The sequence below is a fragment of the Mobula birostris genome, chromosome 2 (genome assembly GCF_030028105.1).
Source record: "Mobula birostris isolate sMobBir1 chromosome 2, sMobBir1.hap1, whole genome shotgun sequence".
In the NCBI taxonomy this organism is placed as follows: domain Eukaryota; kingdom Metazoa; phylum Chordata; class Chondrichthyes; order Myliobatiformes; family Myliobatidae; genus Mobula; species Mobula birostris.
Window position 1 is genome coordinate 129,592,442 of NC_092371.1, and position 14,260 is coordinate 129,606,701.

Sequence of the window (14,260 nt, forward strand, 5' to 3'; positions counted from 1 at the left end):
GACACCTCCCTCCCCTTTCTAGATCTTTCTGTCTCTGTCTCTGGAGACAGCTTATCCACTGATGTCTACTATAAGCCTACTGACTCTCACAGCTATCTGGACTATTCCTCTTCTCACCCTGTCTCTTGCAAAAACGCCATCCCCTTCTCGCAATTCCTCCGTCTCCGCTGCATCTGCTCTCAGGATGAGGCTTTTCATTCTAGGACGAGGGAGATGTCTTCATTTTTTAAAGAAAGGGGCTTCCCTTCCTCCACTATCAACCCTGCTCTAAAACGCATCTCCCCCATTTCACGTACATCTGCTCTCACTCCATCCTCCCGCCACCCCACTAGGAATAGGGTTCCCCTGGTCCTCACCTACCACCCCACCAGCCTCCGGGTCCAACATATTATTCTCCGTAACTTCCGCCACCTCCAACGGGATCCCACCACTAAGCACATCTTTCCCTCCCCCCCCTCTGCATTCCGCAGGGATCGCCCCCTACACAACTCCCTTATCCATTCGTCCCCCCCATCCATCCCCACTGATCTCCCTCCTGGCACTTATCCGTGTAAGCAGAACAAGTGCTACACATGCCCTTACACTTCCTCCCTTACCACCATTCAGGGCCCCAAACAGTCCTTCCAGGATAGGCAACACTTCACCTGTGAGTCGACTGGGGTGATATACTGCGTCCGGTGCTCCCGATGTGGCCTCTTATATATTGGCGAGACCCGACACAGACTGGGAGACCGCTTTGCTGAACATCTACGCTCTGTCCGCCAGAGAAAGCAGGATCTCCCAGTGGCCACACATTTTAATTCCGCATCCCATTCCCATTCTGACATGTCTATCCACGGCCTCCTCTACTGTAAAGATGAAGCCACACTCAGGTTGGAGGAACAACACCTTATATTCCGTCTGGGTAGCCTCCAACCTGATGGCATGAACATCGACTTCTCTAACTTCCGCTAGGCCCCACCTCCCCCTCGTACCCCATCTGTTACTTATTTTTATGCACACATTCTTTCTCTCACTGTCCCTCTGAATATACCTCTTGCCCATCCTCTGGGTCCCCACCCCCCCGTCTTTCTTCCCGGACCTCCTGTCCCATGATCCTCTCGTATCCCTTTTGTCAATCACCTGTCCAGCTCTTGGCTCCATCTCTCCCCCTCCTGTCTTCTCCTATCATTTTGGATCTCCCCCTCCCCCTCCAACTTTCAAATCCCTTACTCACTCTTCCTTCAGTTAGTCCTGATGAAGGGTCTCAGCCTGAAACGTCGACTGTACCTCTTCCTAGAGATGCTGCCTGGCCTGCTGCATTCACCAGCAACTTTGATGTGTGTTGCATACATAAAGGTTTTGTAAGTTAATATCAGATTGGGTCTTTGTGGAATATAAAGATAAACTGGAAAGTGCTCAAGCAGGTGGTTATAAAGGTAAAAAGATAGCATAAAATATCACTGGTGAGCAAGATTAAGGATGAGGTAGTGCTGGGTCTTCTGAAAAGCATTAAGCTAGATAAGTCTCCTGGGCCTATAAGAAAGACAATAATCATTTGTCCTCACTAGCAACAGGTGAGGTTCCGGGGGATTGAAGAGCAGCCATCATTGTGCCTTTGTTCAAGAAGGGAAATGGGTACAATTCAGGTTATTATAGGCCAGTGAACCTCATACCAGGATAGGAAAGCTGCTGAAGAGGATATTGACAGACAAGATTTATGCACAGCTGAAAAAGCATGATCTGCTTAGGGAAAGTCAACACGACTGTCTACAGTGCAGGCCATGCCTTAGACACGAGCTTTTCTTTGAGGAGGTAACAAAGTGCTTGATGATGGTAAGGCAGTGGATGCTATCTACATGGTCTTTAGTAAAGGATTTGATAAAAAACCTCATGGTCGATTGATTAAGAAGATGAAGATACATAAGGTCCAAGGTAAATTGCAAGCTTAGGTTGCCAATAGAAGACAGAGGGTAGTGGTGGAAGGCTGATATTTTGTCTGGAGGTCCATGACAAGTAGTGCTCCATTAGGATCAGTGCTGGGACGTCTATTGTTTATGATAATAATCAAAGATTTGAATGAAAATGTAAATGGGTAGATTAGCAAAGTCTACAGATAACAAGTTTGGTGGAGTTGTGGTCAATGTAAAGAATTATCAAAGAATACACTGAGAAGTAATCCGTTATAGATACGGACAAAGAAGTGGCAAATGGAGTTTAATCTGGTTAAATATGAGGAGTTGCGCTTTGGGAGGTCAAATGAAAAGAGAAATTATACAGTTATAGTAGCATTGAAGTACAGAGGGATCAAGGAGTCCACATCCACAGTTCACTGAAAGTGGCTATGCAAGCGGATAGGGTGGTAAAGAAGGCATATGGCATGCTTGCCTTCATTGGAGGTGTGCTGAATATAAGAGTAAGGAAGTCATGCTGCACTTGGAGTATTGTGTGCAGTTCTAGTGGTTCCATTAGTGGAAGTTTGTGGAGACTGAAAGAGAGCAGAAGAGGTTTACCAGGAGGCTGACATGATTAGAGGGTGTGAACTTTAAGGAAAGGTTGGACTGGGTTGTTCTTCCTTGACATTGGAGGCTGAGGGAAGACTGGCGGGTGCTTGGAATCATTAGAGGCATTAGATAGGGTAGACAGTCAGAATCTTTTCCCCAGGTGTTAAGATAGTGTAATGGTTAGTTCAGTGCTATTACAGCGCGTCCTGGGCTAAATTCCGCCGCTGTCTGTAAGGAGTTTCTACGTTCTCCCCATGACCATGTGAGCTTCCTCCAGATGCTCCAGTTTCCTCCCACATTCCAAAGTTGTATGGGTTAATAGGTTAATTGGTCACATGGGTGCAATTGGGATGTGCAAACTCGTCCGGAAAGGTCTACTACCGTGCTATATCTCTTTTTAAAAACATGTCAAACACCTCAGAACATGCTTTTCAGACTCAGGGTGGGGGATGTGTGTTTAAAGGCAACATGAGGGGCATTTTATTTTAAATTAGTAACATGGACAGTGGTAGGTTCCTGGAATGGATGCTGAGGATAATAGTGGCAGCAGGTAACTTGGTGGAGATTAAGGAGCTTGTACAGGGACACACAAATATGAAGGGAATAAAGGGATATGATGATACACAAGCAGAGGACATTTAGTACACATTGGCATCAAAGATGGCAAAATATTCTTGACTGAATGGCCTGTCCAGTGGTGTGCTGCTCGGTGGTCCACATGGACAAATGGGATCAGCGTAACACATACACAAAATGCTGGAGGAACTCAAAAGGTCAGGAAGGTGGTCTGCCAAGTTCCTCCAGAATTTTGTGTGCATTGATTTCCAGCATCTGTAGTATCTCTTGAGTCTGGGATTAGTATGGTTGGGCAAAAAGGTTAGCATGGACGTAGTGAACGGGGGGCCTGTTACTGTGCTGTACAAATCTATGACTCTGTAAGGGGTAAGTGGCTGCTTCAATATGGCACTAACCTCTGATTCTATATTCCACCCACTGGATTATAGCAAAATATTAGATGAGTTACATGATATGAGGTACAGTAACAGCCATGTCCATGATACAACACTGATACCACAGCTAGCTCAACAGAGAGAAAAGGTTCAAGTTAACATGTGAATCAATGGATGGAACTGGATCCTGTTTAAGAGGGAAGAGTGAGAATTCATTGTCACTTCAACAGTGAGGATTCTTCTTGTAGGTTGTATTTCAATTTTCTGTATTATGAAGTGGTCTTAAACAACTGCCAATTCAGGTTTAGCAAGATGAAAGGTACACCTTTCCACAGCTGAAGAAGTTTTGGGTGCCCTGTTACAGGAAAGGTATTATAAAGCTGGAAAGAGTGCAGTGAAGATCTATGATGATGCTTCCAGGACAAGAGGGCCTGATTAATAAGGAGAGGTTAGGCAAGCAAAGACTTTAATCCTTGGAATGTAGGGGATTGAGGGGTGTATAAAATCATGAAGGGCATAGATGGAGTGAATGTACACAGTCTTTCCTCAGGGAAGGAGAACTAAAAGCTAGAGAGCATAGGATTAAGGAGAAAGGTGAAAGATTTAAAAAGGGACAGAGGGTGGTGTGCATATTGAAAAAGCCACCAGAGGAAAGTGGCTGAAGCAGGTACAATAATGACACTTAAACAATGGTTCAACAAGCAAATAGATAGGGAAGGTTTAAAGTCATAACGGGCTAAGTGCAGGCAGACGGGACTAGATTGGTGAGCAGAATGGTTGGCATGGATAAGATGGCCCAAAGGGCCCATTTTTCCATACTATATTACTCTATGACTTTAAGTGCAAGATCACTGTAGCACCTAGCTGTGCCAAATGGCCTGTACTACTGGCTCCTTACAATCTAATGAGATTTTTCAGTGACACACATCAAAGTTGCTGGTGAACGCAGCAGGCCAGGCAGCATCTTTAGGAAGAGGTACAGTCGACGTTTCAGACCCGAGACTGTCAGTCCTGACGAAGGGTCTCGGCCTGAAATGTCGACTGTACCTCTTCCTAAAGATGCTGCCTGGCCTGCTACGTTCACCAGCAACTTTGATGAGTGTTGCTTGAATTTCCAGCATCTGCAGAATTCCTGTTGTTTAGGTTTTTCAGTGTCTGAGATTGCAGATGAATAAGCTCACAATGTGGTGCTCAGTGCAACTATAAAAATACCTTTTCCTGATAAAACTAAGTGAACTCAGCAAAGTTGGGGAGTCTGAAGGTTGAGGCACGAAGGTCAAGGCCCCTAGGTAGGCGTATCCAGAGCTCAGAGGTCTGTGAGTCTGAGCCAGGGACTGAAGGTTGGAGGCTTAATGTTTCTGAGTCCAGGTCCAAGGACTGTTGGTTAGAGGCCTGAAGGCTGAATGTCCTGCAGTTAGAAGCTTGTCCGTGAGTGTGAGTAGGTGGGTAGAAAGGTGAGAAAGGGCTTGTTTTGCTTTGTTGTGTTGTTCTGCTGAACGTGGTCGGCTTGCGAGGTTGGCGTCGGAATGTCTGCTGACACTATCAGGCTGCCCCCACTGCATCAATAGGCTGTATTGGTTGTTAATGCAAACTACGCATTTTGCTGTTTGTTCTGATATACCTGTAAATGTGATAAATAAATGGATCTGAATATGAATATGAATCAATGTGTCTATGTAAAACAACATCTTGATTGTTGTTACTACAAACACATTGACTGTTAACCAAAGCCAGCATTTAGTTGCTTTACTGGCTGCCTGCATGCAGTTACCCCTCACTTATTTCTATGTCAACAGGCAAAGGAGCAAAATCAAACTGCTAGAGGAACTCTGTCAGTCAGGCAGCTTCTATAGGGCCATATTTTGTCGATAGTTGATATTTTGGGTCGCGATCTTTGCTTTAACTCAGCATCCACAGATGCTGCTCGACCCATTGAGTTCCTCCAGTAGTTTATTTCTCGCTCCAGATTTCAGCATCTGCAGTCTCGTGTCTCTGAACTCTGGGAGAATGGTTGTGTTTCTAAGGCTCATTTCACATGGGTAACAGAGTAGGGCAACTGATGGAACAGCTGCCTTGCAGTGTCAGAGAGTCGGGTTTGATCCTGACTTCAGGTGCTGTCTGTGACAGTTTCCTCCCACATCCCAAAAGGAAAACAATCTCAGCCTATCCAGTCTCTCCATACATGTAAAGTCATAAAATCCAGGCAACACTCTATTGAATCTCCTCTGCACACTCTCCAGCACAACCTCATCATTCCTGTAAATGTGGCAACGGGAACTGCACACAATACTCCCAATTTGTACATTAGTTGGCTACTGAGTTTTCAAATTTGTGCAAGTGAGTGGTAGGATCTGGGAGTTGTTGAAAACATGAGGGGAATAAAATGGGATTTGTGTTAATGGGTGCTCGATGGTCAACAAGACCAAAGTCCTGTTTCTGTGCTGTATCTCTCTATGATCCCAAGGTCTCCCATACCCCTTTACAGCCAACTTCACAATGTGGGGAGCGGGACTAACAATTTGAACAGAATAAGCTCCCACAAATAATTACAATAGTATGCTGACATGAGGGGCAAGCAGCAGGGAAAGCATTTCAAGTCTTTCACAGAAAAGTGAGATTACTTGTGTCCCATAGAAAGCATAGAAGCGACATATCTTCTAACAGATAACAACTCCCTCGCATCATGTGCTGGAACACATTTTCTGCAGCAACACTGTCAAAGTAAGCCTTCAGTCACGCACCATCCAACCATCACATGCAAAGTCTCCCATCAGGTGCTACTGGGAGACTGGTGCAGATGAGCAAATCCATGAAGGGGGAAAGTCTGCAAAAAACTAAGGTAGAACAGCACATTGGATAATTTCTTCACAGAGCTGATGTAGCCAAGTGGGAGTCATAGAGTCGAAAAAGCTGCTCATCTAAGCTCGGCCCATAAGCCTTTGTTTGGCACATATTGCTCTAAACCATGGGTTCCCAACCTGGGGTGCTTGGACCCCCTGCTTAACGGTATTTGTCCATGGCATTAAAAAAAAGGGTTGGGAGCCCCTGTTATGAACCTTCCCTGTCCACAGGATGGTCTCCCAAAACATGAAGTTTAGAAGTAACTGTTATAACAGAGGAGTCACTTCAGTGACCACCCATCAGAAACAGCCCTGCAACACCAGTGGAGTTTTGCTGCTTGGCTGAATTTCACATTTCTCCTCTTTTGGAGATACAACAGAGAGTGCAGATGCTGGAAACCTGGAGCAACACACAAAAAGCTGGAGGAACTCCATGGATCAGGCAGCATCTATAGAGGGAAGTGCAGTCAGCGTTTCAGATCATGACTAATGAGGACTGGTGAAGAGTTTCAACCGGAAACATCAACTGCCCAGCAACTTCCTGACCCATTGACTCCTCCAGCCTTTTGTGTGTTGCTCTTCCCTTTTGGATTCTTGGGAATGAGCTACACTGGCTGTAGGTGGCACTAAGGTATCAATCACATTGGAGTCATCGAGAAGCTTTTCAGGATGGAGGTGGAAGCTAAATGCTGAGCCAGTTGAACTTCTGTTTTTTACAAGCTGCCACACTGACACACTTTAACAGATTTTTTGGGAACAACTGACAGTTTTATTTTCACAACTTTTCAGGTACGAAATATCAACTTCTTGTGTGGCCAAGCACAGCGTAATCAGGGTTTACACTTACTTTGATTTGTAGCAGCACTGCCGTCAGCCTTGCTATCAAGTCAGTGAGGCCTTCGTTCCTGACACTGGCCTGGCCGGTTTGTGAAGTGTTGGCCTGCTGCACGAGCTCATGAGCCTCCTCCTCGCACCTCCTCCTCATGTCCGTGGGTTGATCCATGGGCTGTAAACCTTGGTCAGGAGCAAGCTGTTGTTTGCAGTGTCATGAGAGGCAAGGTTAAAAGCTGAGTCAATGCAGAAATAATCACCCAGAAACACAAATACAAGGGATGTGCGCACGAGTATGAGCATGTGAAAGTAAAATGCAGAGAGCATGGGGACAAGAGTACGAGTAGGGCAAAATTATAAGCACTCACCTCATAACAAAACTGCTGGACTTTATTCAAGACTTTGTTGAGATCCTTGTTCAGCTGTTCTAGTTCTAAAACAATGGTGGCATATCGTTTTTGAAAATCTATACCAATGGAGGCAGAGTAGGATTTCTGAGGGGAATAAAGAGCAGCCAGTCAGTTCCTAGCTAACTATGATTTGTATTAACCTTCACCTCACCTCTCAGAGGAAGAGATGGAAGGGATGGAAACTGAAAGGAAAGCATAATAAATTGATCTGGTGATAGTATGGATTCAGTGTTACTTGCAATGAGCACTAAATCCCAACTAATGCCACACTAATTTATTATGCTTCTCCCCACAGTCTTAACACACCAAATTATTGCACTTCCAACTGTGAAATTCTTGCACTCTGTCTGATTAGAATAAGGCCATTCGACCCAATGTGTTGAAAGAGCTGCTGTCCCAATTAGTCCCCTCCCCCATTCAAACATTACAGCTCTACCCTTTGCATCCAATTTGCTTTTGATGTTTACCATTAGAAACCATACTCACCAGGTTACAAACACAATTCTCATTTCACCTTTGTTTCTACTGCCAATTTGTGAAGACTTGTGGGCCCTGGTTGTTAATCTTTGATACAGTCAAAACTCCCCATACTTCCGTGACCAGATTTGAACACTTTAGTTTTTAATGAGCATCTATTTCACATTATAAAATGTTTCATATGCAACATGTTATGACAGAGCAGTGAATTCTATGGTCAACCACTGTATTTTCATTAGAGGTGATGATATGGACTGTTAATTCAATGCTTAATTGCAATGAGCACTAAATCTTTACTATCTCCAGACTAATTTCTTGCATGCAAGTGTCTCTATTTTCATAGGAGGTTAAGCTTGTCACAGGACTCTCTATAACAAATTTCTACAGATACACTGGTTGCATCATATTCTGGTAGAGCAATTCAAATGTACAGGAACGTAAGTAGTTGGAGAGCATAATAAATTCAGCCCAATATGTAATAGACACAACCCACCACACCATACTTCCCACACCACTACTTTATTTCCTGTCAGTTACCTTATGTACCTAGCGCCAGTTTATGTAGATATAAGAAATCTACGTATATAAGCTATCTTACGTGTTTATATTTATTGTGTTTGCTTATCACTGTGTTCTTTAACTTATTCTGTTTTTTTGCGGTGCATTGTATCCAGAGTAAATTATTTTGTCCTCCATTACATTTGTGTACTGGAAATGACATTAAATAACCTTGAATCTTGAAATACATAGTTCCCTAAAAGTGGTGACATGTGTAGATAAGAGTGGTGAAGGCGGCAAATGACACAGTTGACCTCATCGGCTGAGGTATTCAGTGCAAGAGTTGGGACGTCATATTAAAGTTATACAAAATGTTCATTCAACTGAACTCGGAAGTATGCACAGGAAGGAAGTGATTAAGATAGAGGGAGTGCTGTAAAGGATGCTGCTTGGATTGGAGGACTTGAGTTAAGAGGAGAGGCAGGGTCTGTTTTTCCTGAAATGAAGGAAGCTGAGAGGTGACATGAATAAAGTATGTAAAGTTATGAGAGAAATAGAAAGGCAATTGGATGTATGAGCAGGGCAGCAATTTGGAATTAATGTCGACATCTGGGATTAATATAGATACACATGATGGTTGAAGAGCTTATTTCAATGCTGTTTCAAAGTGTCATTGAGGTAAAAGATCAGTGAGGATCCCACTGAATGAAGGAGCAGGTATGAACAAAAGACTTTTGAAATTTTATACACTTTCTTAATTTGTAAGAAGCTAAAAGATTAGCAGCCGATTTGTGTCTGGACAATCCACGTGCAAACACCATAATTGCAATTAAGTAACAACCAAAAACTTAAGTAGAAAGTGAAAAGATCTTTTACCAGCTTCTCTGCGTCTGTGTTCATTTCTTTTAACTGCTTGATGTGCTCCTTCTTGATCATGAGAATTTTGGATAACCTTGTCTAAGAGGAGAAATAAGGGTAGCAGGAATTGAATGAATGTGCTCTAAATGCAGAATATTAGCTGACAATGAGGGAAGCAATTTGTTACTTAAGAAAAGCATTCTGAGATATTGGCAGTAACTCAGTCAAGCTCACTTCTGATTGCAGAATCATCATAAGCAGTCTACAGAAAAGCTATCACTTGGCCCAGTGTTGTCCCTTTCAATAAGCAGCCATAAAGTTCATTATGTCTGTAAACCCTGTATATATTTATGATCACACTAAACTCTATTGCCTGTGGATTTCAGAAAGGGGAAGTCAGGGGAACACACACAGCCCTAAATAAGCGGCCAGCAGTGATAAGTGTGAGCAAATTTCTAGACCTCAAGATCTTGAAGGATCTATCACACTGATATAATCATGAAGACAGCAAACTGGCAGCTCTACTTTGTTAGGAGATTCGGTATGTTACCAAAGACTCCTACAAATTCTATAGATATACGGTAGAGATAATTCTTACTGGTTGCTTCACAGCCTGATATGGAAACCGCAATGCACAGGATCATAAGAGGCTGTAGACCCTGCCAGCTCCCCACCAAGTCTTCAAGAAGACGACATCTATCACTAAGGACATTACCTCTTCATGTTTCCACCATCACTCAATGATTCAGAAACAGATTCTTGCCCTCTGCCATTAGATTTTTGAATAGTCCATGAACCTTTGAACACTACCCCATTAATCCTTTTTTTGTTCTACTTATTGACTTCTGTAATTAATGTCCTTGCACTGTCCTGCCGTCACAAAACAACAAAATTCATGTTATCCAAGTCAGTGATAAATATGATTCTGATTCAATGTATTTTACTCTTCTATTTCCAGAGAATTTTATAAACCCTTCATCAGCATAATTACCCTGTTTTTTCCCCTCCACCTTTTCCATGGCTCTAATTCTTTTCTACATCACAAACTCTTCGCAGACACATTAAAGGCACCATCCGTTTGATTGAATGATCAGCTCTTACTGACGTCACCTCGACTAGAATGACTTCCGGTCAAGATAGCGCCTGGTATAACGCTCCTTTGGTCGACATCTTCTGGGTAGATCATGAAACCATACACTTCCCTTCTTTTATGTCCTTTACGTTTGTTTTTCATCTTTATATGATTCTGGAACTGTTGGAGCCTGTGATTTGCAATTTGGGTGTTTCAGTGCTCTGCACTCTCGAGAGGATTCTGGGAGGCAGAGGTAGAGTGTGGAAGCCTTGTGACGAGAAGGCTTCGGGACGGGACGTGAGCTGATGTTCAACTCCATGTTGCTGTATAAAGCTCCCATTGTTCGCTGATTAAAGTGACAAAGGAGATTGAACCATTGAGGCAAAATGGAAAGTGAGTGCTGATTGCCTGCCTTATCGCTGGGGGATCCTCTGCTGCCAGACAGGGCAGACTGCCTTTTGACGGCTGGGGGATCCTCTGCTGCCAGAGAGGGCAGACTGCTTTTTGATGGCTGGGGGATCCTCTGCTGCCAGAGAGGGGAGACTGCTTTTTATCGCTGGGGGGATTGCTCTGCTACCAGAGAGGGGAGACTGCTTTTTATCGCTGGGGGGATTGCTCTGCTACCAGAGAGGGGAGACTGCTTTTTATTGCTGGGGGGATTGCTCTGCTACCAGAGAGGGGAGACTGCTTTTTATCGCTGGGGGGATTGCTCTGCTACCAGAGAGGGGAGACTGCTTTTTTAAAGCTGGGGGATGGCTAGCTGCCAGGTAGGGAAAGGCCTAATGCTGTGCCTGGAGAATGTTTCCGAGGTTTTCTGCATTTTGGATATGGACTTGGACTGCAGTCTTTTTTTCCATTCTTATAGTTTTTTTGTATTTTGTGTTTTTCGCCTGATCTTTCTTGTTTCTCTTATGTGTGGAGGAGGGGGATTTGGGGGCCGACATGTCTGTTCCATTTTGTTCATTTTTTTGTGCAGGAAGGAGGGGGGATTTGGGGTTGATAACTGTGCTGCCATTCTTTTCCTTCTTGGTTTCATGGCTACCTGGAGAAGAATTTCAGAGTTGTACACTGTGATCTTTGAATCTTTTCTCTTTTTGTGCTGAGAAACTGGCTGATAAAAGAAACTGCTGCCATATCCAAACCAAAGAACAGTTATTAAGCCTTTGGTATGTTGTACCATGCTAGAAGTAAATAAGCAAGCTGATAGGGCATGATGCCAACCTTGCCACTGCTTCATGATAACCCTCATGTTTGTCAACAGAAGCTGGCTGGAATTCATCTTCCAGGTCAGAGTGACTTAAAAATTGACTAAGTGACAATGAACTTCCATAAGTCGTAATCTTTCAGCACAGAAATAAGCCCTTCAGATCAGTATGTTCATGCCACTATCAAGTATGCATATAATCAAATGCCATTTACCAGCACTTAGTTCATAGCCTTCTATAGAACAGTACAGCACAGGACAAGCCTTTTGACCAACGATGTTGTACCAAACTAATTAAACCAATGACTTCTAGTTAATCTAATCCTTCTTTCCTGCACACTATCCATATCTCTCCCTTTACACATTCATGTGCCTATTTAAGAATCTCTTAAATACTCCTTTAGTCTCTGTCTCAACCACCATCTGCTTTTTAACCTATTTTGTTACTCACTATATTCTCTGCACAGGACTCATCCTGTGCATTGGTACCATGTGCAAATGCTTTTAGGCTACTCACCCTCCCCCTTCTGTAAATGCTCAGACATTTCCTTAACCCTGGTACTGGGAAAACAACATGGCATCGAGATATCTTGTCAACTGCCACAGAATCTCCTGCTTGTCCTCCTTAACTATTGTGTCTCTTATCATTAAGGCTCTCTATAAATCAACCATTCTCTCCTGAGCCTCTCAGCCAGCCACAGTGCTGCTGACCTGGCTGTTACCCTCTGAAGTATCACTGAGAGGGATGGCAACAGGGTGACCCTGTCTGCTTCATCCTCTTACCTTTCCTGGTGTGCACCCAATTACTCACAGCCTGCACTTTAGGTGTGACCACCTCATCCATGATGCTCTCAGCATTCCAGATGATCCCGAGTGTCCAGTTCAAGTTACTTGAGGTGGTCAGCCAGAAGCTCCAGAGAGTGAAATGTTCCATACCTGTCCATGGTAATCTGAAGAGGTCATGCCCTGGACAGTGAGGGTCCATACCACTGCCCTAACTCCACTACAACAACACTGTCTGAAGAGTCAAGTTAAAAGACCTTACCAGTTCTTAGCTACACCTATGCCCTGCTTCCTTACGAAGCCCTCATAAACCAAAACTTTCCTCAAACATAACCACTCCCAAAATGAAAGCTCCACTACACTGTACCTTCTTATTGGCTGACGTACCTTAAAAATTAGCCCAACAATTGGTTTGGAGATAGGAGCAGAGTGTAGTAGTTGAAGGCTGTTTTTTGGAACGGAGGCTGGTGACTAGTGGTGTGCTGCAGAGGCTGGGGTTAAGACTCTTGTTATCGTTATTTATATAGATGATTTGGATGCAAATGCCTTGATCAGCAAGTTTGTGGAATGACACAAAACTGGGAGGTATTATTGATTGTGGAGAAAGTTATTGCAGATTACAAAGGGATCTTGATCAGTTAGATAAGTTGACTGAGGACTGGGAAATGGATTTCAATACAGATAAGTGTGAGGAAATGCATTTTGGAAAGTCAAACAAGCGTAAGACTTGTACAATTGATGGTGGGACTCTAGAGAGTGTTATGGAACAGAGGGACCAAGCAGTACAAGTGCATCATTCATTGAAAGCAGCAACACAGGTGGACAGAGTAGTGAAAAGTATGCTTAGCATGCTGGGGTTCATCAGTCAGGACACTGAGTATAGGCATTAGGTCAGGATGTTGCAGTTGTACAAGTCGTTGAACAGGATGACCAGAATATTGTACAGCTATGGTTACCTTGTTATAGTAAAGACACAGTTAATCTGGAAAGAATTCAGAAAAGATTTATGACTAAGTTACCAGCACTAGAAGGCATGAGTTATGCAGCGAGGTTGGCCAGGCTAGGTCTGGAACGTAGGAGAATGAGGGGTGACTTCATAGAAATGTTTGTAATTATGAGAGGTATAATAAAGCAAATGGTTGCAGTCTTATCTCCAGGGCAGTGGAGAACAAAACAAGCTGGCATAGGTTTAGGGTGAGAAAGGAAATTTTTCAAAAGGGACACAAGGGCAACTTTTTCATGCCAAGGCTGTGTATATGGAATGAGCTGTCAAAGGAAATGATTGAGCGAGGTACAATGGTATCATTTAAGAAGCACTTGGAAAGGTAAATGGATGGGCAGGACTTAGAGAAATATGGGCCAAGCACAGGAAATTGGGACTAGCTGGGTGGGCGCCATGGTGGCATAGATTCACTGCGTCGAAGGGCCTATATGCATGCTTATTGCTCTGACACTAATTACCTAATCAGCCTTGCTCCTACCTGGGAACAAACTTTTAAACTGCTTTGGCTCCTCCTCTCAGCTGTTGAGTCTGATGGGACTGAAATCTCTCAACGTTCAATGTTACAGAGTCATAAAATCATACATCACCGAACAAGACCCCTTGGCCCAACAGATTCGTGCTGAGCAATTTTCCCACTTATCTTCTTCTTCATGTGCCTTGTGCATTACACGCTTGGGCGATCATGGCTCTCCACATCGAACGATCCCTCGCAGCATCACTGATATCTCACACACTTAGATCTGTTAGTTCTTTCAGTGTCCATATATTTTCCCACCTATACTAGCCCCATTTGTCTATGTTTAGCCTATATCCTTTATGAACCTTTCCTCTTCCATATACCTGTCTAAATA

The 14,260-nt window shown here is 43.7% G+C and overlaps 1 protein-coding gene across 1 annotated transcript in view; it reads right to left on the reverse strand.

Moving 5' to 3' along the window:
- lin9 (lin-9 DREAM MuvB core complex component) overlaps positions 1-14,260 on the reverse strand; it is a 183,983-nt gene that overhangs the window by 11,000 nt on the left and 158,723 nt on the right. The window contains exons 11-13 of the mRNA XM_072248075.1: positions 9,366-9,446; positions 7,473-7,598; positions 7,121-7,303 (exon numbers count right to left, since the gene is read on the reverse strand). Of these exons, the coding sequence (XP_072104176.1) occupies positions 7,121-7,303; positions 7,473-7,598; positions 9,366-9,446 (390 nt within the window). The remainder of the gene's footprint in view (positions 1-7,120; positions 7,304-7,472; positions 7,599-9,365; positions 9,447-14,260) is intronic.